The sequence below is a fragment of the Nematolebias whitei genome, chromosome 21 (assembly GCF_014905685.2).
Source record: "Nematolebias whitei isolate Nwh7 chromosome 21, NemWhi1, whole genome shotgun sequence".
Classification (NCBI taxonomy): domain Eukaryota; kingdom Metazoa; phylum Chordata; class Actinopteri; order Cyprinodontiformes; family Rivulidae; genus Nematolebias; species Nematolebias whitei.
In genome coordinates, this window is record NC_056518.1 from 10,968,117 (window position 1) to 10,981,928 (window position 13,812).

The following is a 13,812-nucleotide window of genomic DNA, read 5'->3' on the forward strand; positions in this document are numbered from 1 at the left end:
TATATATATATATATATATATATATTATATTTTTTTTTTTTTTTTACCCAGATAACTTTATAAACCTGCTTCAGTAATCCTTGGATCCAAGTTTGCTATGTCTTACTGCTTTTCTGTGCTGGAGGCTGCAGGCAAGACCACATCTGGTTATGATTAGGGGGCGCCACTGTTACAACGCAGAGACGGCAGAAACAAACTTGCACAAAGGAAGTGACATGAAAAAGAGGAAGCTAAACGAAAATGTTTGTTAGCTCAAAACTTTGTTGCATTTTATTTTTTCTTTAGCTTTCTGCCGTGACAGGATGTGGTAAGAAGCTGCTGTGATCTTTTTAAAGAACGGCATTTAATGGGTCGGATTGTAGCGTTTCAGAATCGTGCCAAGGTTTGTTTGGAAAAAGTGCATTACTGCTTTTGACAGATGTAGTCGTTTTGGTAAATAATACACAATGTGTAATAATTCCTATAGGCTTTATTTGTTTTTACTGAAAACGCTGCATGTTTTATAGTCTGACATAAACTCCTGCGAGGTATTTTCCTGCAGTTGTCTGCTTGTGTTAAAGAGATGTGGGTCCATAACAGTAACGCATTACTTTTTCAGACCCATGCTGATGTGACTCTGGCTAAAGCAGATGCTGCCTTGAGACTAAAGGAAGCTGAATGTGCTGAGCTAAAGGCTGAAAATGAGACGCTAAGGACGGAGCTGACTGCAGTGAAACAAAGGCTGAGTACCAGTACAGAGCGGGCTGATAGGTTTCATCAGGAAGGACAGGTGAGAATATAAGAGCTGTAATCTGTACACGACAAGTTTCAACTCCACAGATGAATCTTAATGTCTGTTTTTTTTGTCTTTCAGACCAAAGAACGAGCTCTTGTTGACCTGGAAACTGAAAACAAGCAGCTGAAGGTGGAACTCCAACAGCTTCAAGAGGAACTGACTTATGAGACAAAAGAACAGGGACTGTGTCAGCAGCGCCATCAACAGGACACTCTTCCTCACCACCAGAACTACACACAGAAGGGTGAGCCTGATTCTATAAATGTATATTAAACGTATTTACATTTTGGTCCATATACAGAGAAATACTTAAAAGTATAAGAATATTTAAACTGTTTTTTTTTTTTAATACTTTAACACTGAAGACTATTTACTGTATTTTTCGGTCTATAAGTCGCAGTTTTTTGCATAATTTGCATGCCCTGCGACGTATTTATCTTTTTTTTTCCCCATATTTATAAACCAGTTTTTGGCCGAGATACAACCATTTTCATTCATTCTGACTGAAAATATTGAACACTACCATTTTCAGACGCTAGATGGCACTTGAGTGATATGGCATGCCGTTGTATCATGTAATAGTTAAAAGTGGCTATTAATGACTCAATCGGCTTGCCATAGTCTGCCACCTTCGTCCAGCTCGCCTGGAGCAACCGTCAAAGCAGCTTCATTTCACCGCCCCGGCGACATGCAGCTGATTTGACCAATGAAGTGCATTTATTAAGTTAAAGTTCAACTGAGACACACCTTTACTATAATTTAGAGCAAACAAATAATTAAGTGTTAATCTTGTTAAATTCTTGTTAAAGTCCTCCTGTGCACACTCCCGCGGCCGCCATTTGGCAGCCAATTGATTTTTGGCACAACACCGGCCCTCATTTCCGGGTTGTCAGCGATGCATAATAGATGCAACTTATACGGTGAAGCGACTTATTTATGGATTTTTCCACTTTATTGGACATATTTGGACTGATGTGATTTATAGGGCGGTGCGACGTGTATGGCGGAAAATACAGTAATTTTATTTGGTTTAAATGAGAAACTAAAACTTGTCATGTCCCCATCAGATGCTCCTCACAGGGGCTTTCAGGAGGGTCTGGCAGTCTCTCGTGACGAAGCCCCTCTGAGTTCTCCCGAGGTCTTGAGACGACTCGAATGCTCTGAGGACAGAATCCGACAACGCTTCCAGACGTCTGCCCTCGACTCTCGTCTGTTCGAGCTCAGCAGCATGAACAGCACGGGCCTCGAACCTCCGCAGGTTAAACCTTCTCCCAATGTTGTTATGGAGCCTCCACACTTGAGGACCATCACTCCAGACCCCAGCTCACAGACCAGCCATTCTCCAGGATCTTTGTCGGGATCGGACAACTTCTCTGTACTCAATTCAGCAGAGGCTGATAAAGTATGCAGTAGATTTGTAGATTTCTGAACTTCTGTGAAGCTTCTTCTTTTGTTGTTTTAGGTATTCACATTTATGTCGTTCTTAGGTGCACGAGCTGGAAGAATTTGACCTAACGGCACCGTCATCTCCGCTTGGCTCCACCTCGTCTCTGTCAGCACAGGAGTGGAACACCAGTGATGGTTACGGCAGCAGTGAGTATCTGCCGCCTGGCAGCTGCAAGGCTCTTGAATGAACCGTTGTCCAGGTCATCCAGCTGGAGTTGTTTACAACAAAGTGTTTTGTTGGCTGTTTAATCTTCATGCACTTTCTTCAGAGTCCAACAGGACCGAGTTAGTTTGTGTTTTTAGAAGCAGAAATTCAGATTTTATGTACGAGACAAGAAAGACGATGTCGGCTTCATATAAACTGCAGTGTTTGTGCCACCTATTGTAACAGTTTGGCTCCTGAGTTTTACTGTATCCTGGAATATCCACAGACTTTCTGTTCTGTTGTCGTTCAGATGTGAGCTCTGAACTGGGTGCCCGACTAAGAGCAGAGCTCGAACAGACTGAACGACTGGATGCTCAGTTTATTGAGTACCTTCGCTGCAGAGGAATGAATCCTACAGTCAACACGGACAGTGCTGCAGGAAGTATGAGCTACAGTGATGACTTGTTGTCACCTGAACTCCAGGTTAGTGTTTTCACTCATTAATGGTAGACAAAATGACAATAAGCCTGAGGTGCTTAGCTCTTCCTTCTTTCTGCAGGGTCTGTTGAAAAAAGTGTATCAAGAAAGCTGCAGAATTCTCACTCTGAGCCAGCGCCAAGCTGCTCCTTCAGCCCATCCTCATATTTCTGAGCTGAAAGGTTTCCCCCAGAGTCGGCTGCAGTATCACTCTGACGGTAGCTCTGCTCCGATGGGCCACAGAGGAGACGCACCACCGTCTGACCCTCCCATGACGTGGCAGCAGGAGAAGAGAGCTCTGCAGGAGACCGTGATCGCTCTCAGAGAGCTGCTTTGTCGGATGGCACAGAGACAAGTGAGTTTCCATCGTTTCGTCTGGATGTTGGGTGGTAAAAGACGGTTATCGTGAAAAGCTGAAGTTGTGTTTAAAGTTCTACTGAATCAGTGCTAATGATGTTATTTCTGTCAAAGACTGATAACGTTGATGATAACTGGAACCAAAGTCAACTTCAGACTGGTGGACAGGCTGAATCGCAGCTGAGGGCAGAGCTGGAGGAGAGCCAGAAGCAGCTGAAATGTGCCCACAATGCTCTGCAAGAGCAAAAGAACAAAACTCTCTCACTCAGGTATAGTTTCCTTTAATAACAGCACTCATCATTTTCATTAACTATCATACTGAACATACATTGCTTTATATTAGAGTTGCATTCAAAAAATCAGATCCAGCCCGTACCCATCATTTCTGAACCCGACCCGATGATTTAACAGTAATTACAGGTCCGACACCCCCCCCCCCCCAACATTTTTATTTAAGCTTTGACTGCTTATAGTATATTAACAATCGGCATAAGCGCGGACCACGTTAAGTTAGTTTTATGTTGGACATTCGAGCTCCGTGGCTTCAGCGGTTTGTTCCTCTCGTTCGAGCGTGGCTGATCAAAGTCAGACTGCCTCCATTGGACGAACGAGAGGAACACACTGCTGAAGCCACGGAGCTCGAATGTCCAACATAAAACTAACTTTACTGCGAGCAGCTGAATAAAAGGGGCAGAAGGTCGGAGCTGAGTGTGTGTTTGTCCTTTCATGGCTGTCAAAGAGCATTTAAACCCTGCTTCTGCCTGCATTCTGCATTATTCAGACACGGACCCTGCTCTGACATGTCTGCTTTGGGATCTCACCTGTTTGGTTCATGGGCCGCACGCGTCCGCTGAGTCCAGCGGCTGAATGAGCGTCTATTTGGGCGATGGATCACTGCCTGGCAGCATAGTCCCACCTCTGAATCTTTACTGAACTTTATTTTACCTCTTTCAAGGCCGGTCAGCTTGCAGTACATGGCCGCATGCAGCTGGTGAATATATGGCAAGCCATGTTGCCATATAATTTGATCGCATATGATCCGCTGACGCAATCAAAAGCCCGACCTGGCCCACCCATCCAGCACATTAGCATGGCCCGGTCCAAATTTGTATGACAGCTCTACTTTAAGTGCATATTTTTATTCCATCTTTTTTTTTGTTTTGAAGCAATAAAGTTGAAAAAACTTGAGTTTCACCAAGTTTTGTTTCAGATTAACTTATCAATAAAGATGTTTTTTCTTTATAAATGCAAGTGGACATTTTGAAGAAAAGTGTGTTCAGGACCTGTTTGTAATCTTCACTAAGTTCACTTTCAGTAATCCATAAAATTTGATTTGATCTCAGCGATGCATCTGTGTGTAAAAACAGTATTTGACTATTAGAGATGATCAAATCATGCTGTGATATTAGAGTAAAAATGAAACCATCTATTGTGTGATTTGTGCTTAATTGAACTATTGGTGCAGCTCCTTTAGATGGCATTTTACTTTAACAACCTTTTTGTTCTCCAATGTTTAAAAGTGGAAAAAAAAATGATTTATTTATTCAGGCTGACTGTGGAGGAGTGTGAGGAAGCTTTGAGGAGGGAACAGACGAGGTTTGAGGAGCTTCAACAAGATCTGAAGCAAGAGAGAGCTCTGATTGTCCGTAAAGAGAGAGAGGAAGAGGAAAGACGAGCGGTAAAATGATGCATCGAGTGCTTTAAACACTTCCTGATTGTTGTTGATATACAGGAACATTATTTCCAGTTTTGGAACATGGCCAGTGTTTCCATGCATACAAATCATCTTAAAAGCATTCCTTCTCTGAAAAATTACTCTTTTTTTTTTTATTTCTAGGCAAGTCACGTGTCCTCTGAGAAGCTCAGGTGTGAGGTAATGACTTTAAAGAGTCAACTGGAGCAGGAGATGGTAGCCTGTAGCAATCTGAGACAAGAGCTTCAGATTGAACAGTCACGCAGCTCGCTGTTGGAGAAGCGCTCACAAGACACTCAGAAGTTGATAGAAGATGACCGCCAGCGTTTTGCTTATCAACAGGACCTCAGCTTGCAAGAAACATCTCGAGTTGAGTCCCTCCTTCGTGAAGCACAATCTCGCCTGGCTGAGCTCCACTCCAAGCTCGCAGATTCTCACAAGACACTTGAAGAGGAGCGAGACCGTTGGTCCAGACAGGTAGACGAGCTCAGCCAGAGGCACGAGGCCGATGCAGCTAGAGACAGGAAGTTCATCTCAGACTTGCACTCCCAGCTGGAGAAGGAGCGAAGGCAAGAGGAGGAGCTGGCAGCTGTGATAGATAGACTGAGGGCTGAGCTGCTGCAGAGCAGAAGGAAATGGGAAGAGGAGGATAAAACGAGGCGGGAGCAGCTGCAGAAGGAGAAGGAGGTTACCACCAGGCAAAGAGTTGCACTGGAGACTTTGAAGGAGCAAAAACGGGAGATCAGCTGCGCTTTAGAGGGGGAGCGAGAACGATCCAAATGTCAAGGAGTGGAACTGGCAGAACTGAAGGAGAGACTCCGGATTTTGAAGGAGAAGGAGCGGGAGCAGGAGGAGCAGATGGAGAGGGAAAGGAGGAAAGGAAGGCAAGAGCAGATGGAGAGAGAGGCGCGACAGGAAAGCACCAAGAACAAGCTTGTAAGTTCTCATCAGAGCAGCTCCTTTCTGGATGCACTACTTTTACTAATGTAATGCTTTTTAAAAACTTTTTCCATCCTAAGTTGGAGTTGGAGTCACTGAGGCGGCAGGACCAGCAGCGCATGAAGGAGCTGCAGCGCACTCTTACAGAGCTGGAACGAGAGGAGAAGGAGATGGCTGCGCAGAGGCTGTCGGGGTGGACCTCAGGGCCACAACGTAAAGCTTCGGCAGCGCAGCCTGAACACAACAACCCCCAGACTGACTGGGGTCTGACGAGCATCTCACAGCAGCAGCAGGTGTCCAGCTGCTTTTGGGATAAAATAAATTTAGGATGACTGTGGTAAAAAATGAAGATGAATCTAACATTTGTTCTCATCGTAGTCCACATCACCATCCAACATGTTGGAGATGTTACTGAAGAAGAACTCTGAGCTGACAGAGCATGTGACGTCGTTGAGTCAGGAGAGGAGCACCTACAAAAACAGGCTCACCTGTCTGGAGAAACAGCTGCGGCGCACAGAGAACGAACTCGCCAAGGTCGCCGCGGAAACAGAAAACAGACCCATGAATGATTCCAGCAGCAGGGTCAGCAAGGAAACACACACATGCAAAATGACAAACGTTGTTCAGTTATAGTGTATGGTGAATGTCTTTAAATGTATGTGAGTGTAAGAGTACTAAACTTACAGCTTCTGTTTCTTGTTGCAGCTGCAGCGGTACTACGAGCGCTACCTGCGTGCCGAGAGCTTCAGGAAAGCTCTGGTGTACCAGAAGCGTTACCTGCTGCTGCTGCTGGGAGGATTTCAGGATTGTGAACAGGCTACTCTGTGTCTCATTGCTCGCATGGGAGCAAGACCCTCAACCCCTCTCACAGCTCAGCGCAAACCCCTCGGGCGATTCAGGGCCATTGTTCGAGTGGTCATTGCAGTGTCAAGGTAGGGCACGAATTAGAACACAAATGCTTGCAACCTTGACTTTGTATAAATCAAACAAACTTTTTGGTTTTTTTAGAATGAGGTTCCTGACCAGGAAATGGCAGAAAGCAATTAGAAGATTTCCTTTATCTGGGAATGCTAATGGACATGTTCCAGGTCAGTTCTGTTTATGACTTTTATAAATCATTTGACTGTGTATGAAGGAGTCAATATTTTTATTGCCATGTCTTTAGCAGGATTTAAAGCTGAAGTTTTAAGGCAGCAGCAGCCTAGATCATACTCTGACTCGACACAAAACAGAGACAAAGGTGCCCAGAAAGGCACTGTGTCATCTCTTGTTCCACCCAGCAAGTCATCTTTCAGGTTGCACATGAGGTTTGTTTACATTTCAGCAGACTTATTTAGAGTGATACATTGAGAGTTTAGTTGCATCCCTTCTTCAGTGAGTTTTCTTACCCCTTCAGGTCGCACTCCGGCTCCACGCTGGCCTCGGTACATTCCAGTGGAACAGCTCAGGATCCAGAGCGATCCCTAACAGAATACATCCATCATCTAGAGAAAGTGCAGCAGCGTCTGGGGGGTGCCAGACAAGGTGAGCAGAATTAGAATTAAATCCTTTTCATAATGTATAACCACGTATCATCCAGCCCGTATACAGAATAAATGGTTTAACACAAGCTTTAGTGCACGATTGCTCACTGTCATTTTGATATTCAGTGTAGCTGAATATGACGACATATGATGATGACACCTGGGGGTAAATTGTTGATTTATTTGTTTTTCTGTGTTTGAATCTATTTAGGTTCATCTGACCTGAAGCTATCTCAACCACTGAAAGACTAAATTTTATTTTTTAACCTGAGCTGACCAAGCCTCGCCTTCTTGATAGAAAGTTCACATCACACTTGTTTTCATGTGATTTTTTTTTTAAACTAATGTATAAAGTATTTTTAAATAATTTTTAATGTAATTTTCTATTCGATACATGTCTTGGCTATGTTGAAGTTCATTCACAAAATGCTTCAAAAATAAATATTTTTTTCTGAATTGTAAATGTCGCTTTATTTTCTGTATTTTTACGTCATTTTGTTATCAAGTTCAAGTCAACTTTGTTGTTTCCATCTCATGCGGTACATGAGGTGGAATGAAATTGTGTAGTTTACCCAGTTACACCCAAAAATAGCAAAATATAAAGTATAAAAATAAACCGTTTTTAAAGATCTAAGATATAAACTAAACAAACGCCAAACAATACACTAAAAGATCTTAGCTATACACTAAACACTAATAATGTAAAATAATACAGCGTAACAACAACAGCCCAAACATGTGGTGAGTAGGTGGAACAGCAGCATGAGATGATCAGCAGCACAGATAAGTAACATATCACCTATTAAAGTGGCATTACAGTGATTTCCCTAGTTAGAGATTCATGAGTCTAACAGCCTCAGGGTAGAAGCTGTTCCTCAGTCTAGTGGTTCTACACTTAATGCGCCTCAACCTCCTTCCTGAGGGGAGCAGGGCAAAAAGTGTGTGCTGGGTGAGTGTGGTCCTTCATGATGCAGGTGGCCCTCTTCCTGCATCTGGAGGTGTAGATGTCTGTGATGGTGGGGAGGCTGACTCCGACAGATTTCTGTGCAGCCTTCACTACTCCCTGCAAAGCTTTTCTTTCTGCAGCTGTGCAGCCTCCATGCCACACGTTGATGCTGGAGCACAGGATGCTCTGCACTGCACACCTGTAGAAGGAGGTGAGGACTGAGCTTCCCAGACCAGCTCGCCTCGGCCGCCTGAGGAAGAAGAGTCTCTGATGAGCTTTCTTGATCAGGCTGGTGGTGTTGTTGCTCCAGCTGAGGTTGTCGTTCAGACGCACACCCAAGTACTTGTAGCTGGAGACTACTTTTTATTTTTTTATTACATATAAAGCTCTTCAGCACAACATCAGATTACATTATAGATTACATTATTATTATAGTGTGAAGGTCTTGCACTCTAGCTGGAGACCACTTCCACTGCAGATCCTATGTTAGGAGGAGGGGGTGGGGGTGTAGGTGTGTATGCTCTGTCTGAAATCCATGACCATCTCCTTTGTTGTCTTCATGTAAACAGGACTGATTTTTAACCGTTTCTAAATGTACACTGGTTTTAATTTGGAAATTTAAAAAAAATCTATCATGCATAGCAAGTTGCCTAAGTTGGACTATATGTTAGCGTTAGATGCTTCTATCGTAAAGGTATTAATAAAACTTTATTTTGAAATTCAACAATAACCATAAACTGGGATAAATAAGGTCATTTTGGTATTTCTCCATCATACAGCTCAAAGATCTCTTAACTTCACTATCAGTCCATTTGTTCTTTAAATTCCCAAGTATGTGAACAAACTGGGTTTGTGATATACCAATTACAGTACTTGCAATTCTGGAAAATTATGTATTTTATTCTAGTATTCCTTTAAGTTGTTATTGACCTAAAACTTCAGGTATGTGTGCTCAAATAGTTTTTCACTCTTTTAAATTATCCGTGATCACAATACAAATAGACTTGTTCATGTCAAATCACACATTTTCTCTGGTCTGATTTAAATTTGTTTTAATTTATTGTCATCAGTCTTGTTACGTAATATTTTAGCGTGACAGCGGCAGCCAATCAGAGGCTGGATGACCGTTAACAGCTGTCACGTGGCTGTCACCTTTTCGGTTTGTTTGTTTGTTTAAAACGAAGCCGCCGTCTGTGCTTGGCCAATCAGTTTTAAGAGTTGGTTTCCTTGCGCTTTAAAAACTCCGCCCAACCGCTTTCCGCCGGTACGCATAACATTCGCACCTCATGAGCTAACCTACGTAGTGACGCACTTCCTTTTCATTTCAACACGTTAATGCTAAGCTAAAGAAACGGTGGTAGACGTCGTGTCGTAGATCGTTGTTTGGGTTCTTAATTTCCAGAGTAACTAGTCCTGGCCCGTGCGGAAGACCTCCTTACAATTTTCTCGTATGTGTCTGGGATGTATGGATGGATAGTTGACGGAATATCGTCGCTGTTTGAGCCCGTTACGGGGCAAAAGTCCACGGAGTGGTCCGGAGAAGCAGGTAGCGAGGAGGGAAGCAAGCGAGCTGGCGTGAAAGCTACAGCTCGGCGGCAGGAGAGCCACGGCAGACCGGTCAAACGGAACTACCAGAGGTCAGTGTCATTTTAATAATTGATTATTCTTATTGTATTTGTACACCGCTGTAATTATTTAATATGTTTATGGAAGTCTAACGTTAGTGGCTAACGTTCACGTGTTAATGTTATGTTAGCTAACCTAAACGTAAACATGACTTCTGAGTTCAGGCCTGTGTGTTTTCTGTACAGATGTACAACAGGAATAAGTGCAACCATGAAGATTATGTTGCGTTTTAGATAACTTTACTTTTTAAGCCAATTTGTATTTTGATTTTGAACAGTATTACAGGTACTTTTTAATTGAGAAATATCTGAAGAAAGTGATTTTTGAATATGTGACTTGCTTAAATTCACATTTTATGATACTCAGATCAGTAACTAACATATTGACAGAGAGTTTGGTCCCTTTCAGATTTAGTTCATGAACGAGTAACAGAAATGTAGTGATTACTTGATTTTCAGCTGTTCAAAACTGCACATATTTAGTTTGCAGTATTTCAAATAATACTTTATATCATGGCCTGACCTGCTAAGGAAAACAAGATGTTCTGTTGAGCATCTTTGGGTCGTGCACAACATTATTACAAATTAATGGATTAAAAAGGTTGACTTTTTGTTTCTTTGCAATGAGAAAGATTAGCTAATTTTCAGAAATCTTGGATTACAAATCATTTTCTGTAATGACCTGATCATATTTATTCTAGTATGTGTTGTTTTTTCAGGACACAAGAAGAAACTAATTCAAATGTTCTCGTTTCAGTGTGCATGTTGCAGATAATATTTGTCAGAGTGACCCAGTACAGGCCAAAAGACGTCGGCGAGGTACGTTTATTGTTCGAGGTATTTAAAAAGAAATCTGACCTAAATTTCAGTTATTAACTTTTGTCTTTCAGATGTAGTCATCGGCTTTGTGAAGAAGACGGTAAATGGATTAGCAGGTCTACTTAGGCTGCGGAAACCAAGTCAGCCTGAGGAAACACAGGTGGGTTACTCTGTCTGCTTTAGTCACACGTGTACATTTGAATAAAGTGATGTGTAACAAAGACATTTTTTGTTTTGGATTTATCTGATCTCCGAACGTGATCCAAACAGGTGCACCAAAGCTGCTCTCGACAGTTGTCAAATTGTGTTTTAAATGGTGGTTACAAATAGCCCCAAAAGTAAAATAAAGGCACAGTTTTTGACTAGTTTTTTTTTTTTTAATATAAAAAATATATTTCTGAGGATACTTTGTCTAAATGGTTCAGATTGATGGGTGCAAAGGACCACTAATTATTTTAAATTTCCCTTTTAAAAAGTTTGAATCGTTTGCTTCATCATTAATTATCTCATGCGTCTTCTGTTGATCAGCCCGTAACTCTAATGGGCATAGATGAGCTTCACACTTCATGGCTAAACTACACTGACTGGAGAATGGGTGAGTACAAGCAGATATTACCACAGATAAAATCTTCTTTTGACTGTATTCATATTTTCTATTTTTGTCCACTAGACATACCTGCAGGTGGAGTAAATGACAGGGGTGGGAAGAATCCCTTTCAGAGCTCCTTACCTCCTTTAATGAGAAAATACAGGCAAGCTGTCGAAGTTTTAAAATAAAATTAGTCCTTGCAGCTAAGGCAAACGAGCTTTAACAGGGTCTGCTTGTAATGTTCTTTTCCAGTGGGACACCACTGCCTGCAGGGCTCCCAGACAGGGGAAAGGATAGGGAGAGGAGAAGCTCCCTCCAGCTGCTGCCTTCAAGGCCTGCTCTCAGAGTAGGAACTACTAATCCCGACCCATCATGCAATGGCTTTGGACACAACCGCTGCTACAAGCCCAGTCTGACTGTAGAAGAGGTAAAATTGGGTTAATGGTGGAAAAATATTGCCTGAAAAGTTGACATAGTCAGTATGGTTTATCAAGTGGTTTTCACTTTTTGGGGGTTTAATCTGAAGTTTCCCCCCACTTGAAGGAGCATCTTGCTTAAGAAGATTTTGAACTGGACTTCACTCATTGATCAAGAATCAATTCTTTTTTTTCTCTTTCATTTTGAAAGTTGTTGAGGCCAAAACAGATGAAAAACTTACAAATACAAACAAGAAAAAAGATCCAAGAAAGTGTAACCCAGTCAGCCAAAATCAATTAACATAACCCCAAAATTAAATTGTTTTTAAACAACTAAAATTTATCCTTGAATCTCAGTATAACATGTACATTTAAGGTATTCAAAATCAATTAAACATATTTTAATTATTCTTCAGTGATAATTTTAAACATACACTTCGGCAGCTCTAAGCTCCCTTAAATACACCAAATCACATTTAACAAATTACTTTTAGCTTCCACGTCTTTTAAAAATACACATTTTAACTGCACTTTAATACTTACTTTCAACTTGAATTTTAAATCCCACGACAAATTACATTTTTAACCTGAGTGTAAACATGTCTTGATATGTTGGTCCTCAACTCCAAAGACAATATAATTGAAAGCTCACCAGCTGCTTCTTCCTTTTTTTTTGTTTTTTCTTTAACCAAACCTTAGTCAATTCAAATCAGTTTATTTCTATGGCTTCAAGTCACAACAGAAACCGTATCAGAAACATTCACATACGTAAAAGACAATTAGTAAAAGTTATTCTAAGGAATCAGCAGACACGTTGAATCTTCACTTCATCACAGTCTCCCATCCCGAGCAAGCACAAAGGAGACAGTGGAAAGAAAAACTCTCTTTGAACAGGAAGAAACCTCCAGCAGAACCAGGCTCAGGACAAGTGGCCATCTTAATTAGGGCTGCAACAACGAATCGATAAAAATCGATGATTAAAAGCGTTGGCAACGAATTTCGTTATCGATTCGTTGTGTCGCGCGATTATGCATCTTTCACGGCGCTGCGGAGCCGTTTTGTTTCGTTCACCTGCAGTTCATTGTCAATGCTGACTGACTGAATAAAGTTTGAAAAAAAAAAAAAAACTGCAGCGCGAGTTGAACAGAGCGAGGGGGAGGATGAAGCAGAGCAGAGTGTTTTCAAAGGAAATTAAGTAAATTTTACAAATGAGCAACGCAGCGAAAACTGTTCGACCCAAGTCCTCCAAAGTGTGGGAGAACTTCACAAAGATAAAAAATGAGAAACATGCAGCTTTGAAAATCGCCGACACGACACGAGAGAACCACGGAGATAAAACGTAAACATGTCGGAGTCACGAGCTGCAGCTGATACAACATGTCTCACTCCCAACTCGTGTTGCAGGTGAGTCTCTACAATTTAACACATTGTTCTGTTTCAAGAGAGAAAACGTAACGTCAGTCTGTCTGGGAGATGAAGCTGTTTGTTTGTTTGTTTGTTTATCTGATTAATGACGGTGATAGAGAACGTGTGTGTTACTTTTTATTTAATTTAATTGGTACATGCAGTGTTTAAATGTGATTTATAAATAAATCTAACACAAAGATAATAATTTAATGATTAAGCTTCAACTTTTAATTTGCTGGCAAAGTCTGAAGACACTGCAGGTATGGCAGGATGAATTGCATTTAAACAGGAATTAAAGTAATTTATTACATCTACTCAAATGTGTGGAATTAAGTAATTTGTGTGTGTGTGTGTGTAGTTGCTCTTTTAGCTACTTTTGCCTGAACCTAACACTGTAAGTGAAACAAGGCATTTCTTGAGTTGCTGTAAATTATGATATATAAAACATATTTACTGTCTCATTCCAGAAAACAACAACAAACAACAACATCCTTCATGATGGACAGACATCATGCACACCACAGCAGCAGCTGTCTTCACTGAAACATCCTGAACATGATCGTCACTGACATGAGGCCTCTGTCGATGGTTGAAGACGAACGCTTCACTACAATAATCCACACTTTTAATCCAGGTTACAATAATCCACACTTTT

At 41.6% G+C, this 13,812-nt stretch overlaps 2 protein-coding genes across 3 annotated transcripts in view; both read left to right on the forward strand.

Annotated features, from left to right (window-relative positions):
• pcnt (pericentrin) overlaps positions 1-7,654 on the forward strand; it is a 42,241-nt gene extending 34,587 nt beyond the window's left edge. The window contains exons 45-60 of the mRNA XM_037694589.1: positions 599-769; positions 854-1,019; positions 1,843-2,177; positions 2,263-2,368; positions 2,677-2,849; positions 2,926-3,198; positions 3,315-3,469; positions 4,749-4,878; positions 5,038-5,829; positions 5,913-6,125; positions 6,211-6,414; positions 6,538-6,764; positions 6,841-6,920; positions 6,998-7,139; positions 7,229-7,356; positions 7,567-7,654. Coding sequence (XP_037550517.1) covers positions 599-769; positions 854-1,019; positions 1,843-2,177; positions 2,263-2,368; positions 2,677-2,849; positions 2,926-3,198; positions 3,315-3,469; positions 4,749-4,878; positions 5,038-5,829; positions 5,913-6,125; positions 6,211-6,414; positions 6,538-6,764; positions 6,841-6,920; positions 6,998-7,139; positions 7,229-7,356; positions 7,567-7,607 — 3,336 coding nt within the window. The 3' untranslated portion in view covers positions 7,608-7,654. The remainder of the gene's footprint in view (positions 1-598; positions 770-853; positions 1,020-1,842; positions 2,178-2,262; positions 2,369-2,676; positions 2,850-2,925; positions 3,199-3,314; positions 3,470-4,748; positions 4,879-5,037; positions 5,830-5,912; positions 6,126-6,210; positions 6,415-6,537; positions 6,765-6,840; positions 6,921-6,997; positions 7,140-7,228; positions 7,357-7,566) is intronic.
• Positions 7,655-9,636: 1,982 nt separating this feature from the next.
• The window catches only part of senp2 (SUMO specific peptidase 2), a gene marked incomplete in the record, with an annotated part of 17,556 nt that continues 13,380 nt past the window's right edge, over positions 9,637-13,812 (forward strand). For both annotated transcript variants that reach the window (XM_037695440.1, XM_037695441.1), the window contains 6 exon segments: positions 9,637-9,938; positions 10,684-10,745; positions 10,817-10,905; positions 11,274-11,340; positions 11,416-11,497; positions 11,587-11,761. In XM_037695440.1, coding sequence (XP_037551368.1) covers positions 9,763-9,938; positions 10,684-10,745; positions 10,817-10,905; positions 11,274-11,340; positions 11,416-11,497; positions 11,587-11,761 — 651 coding nt within the window.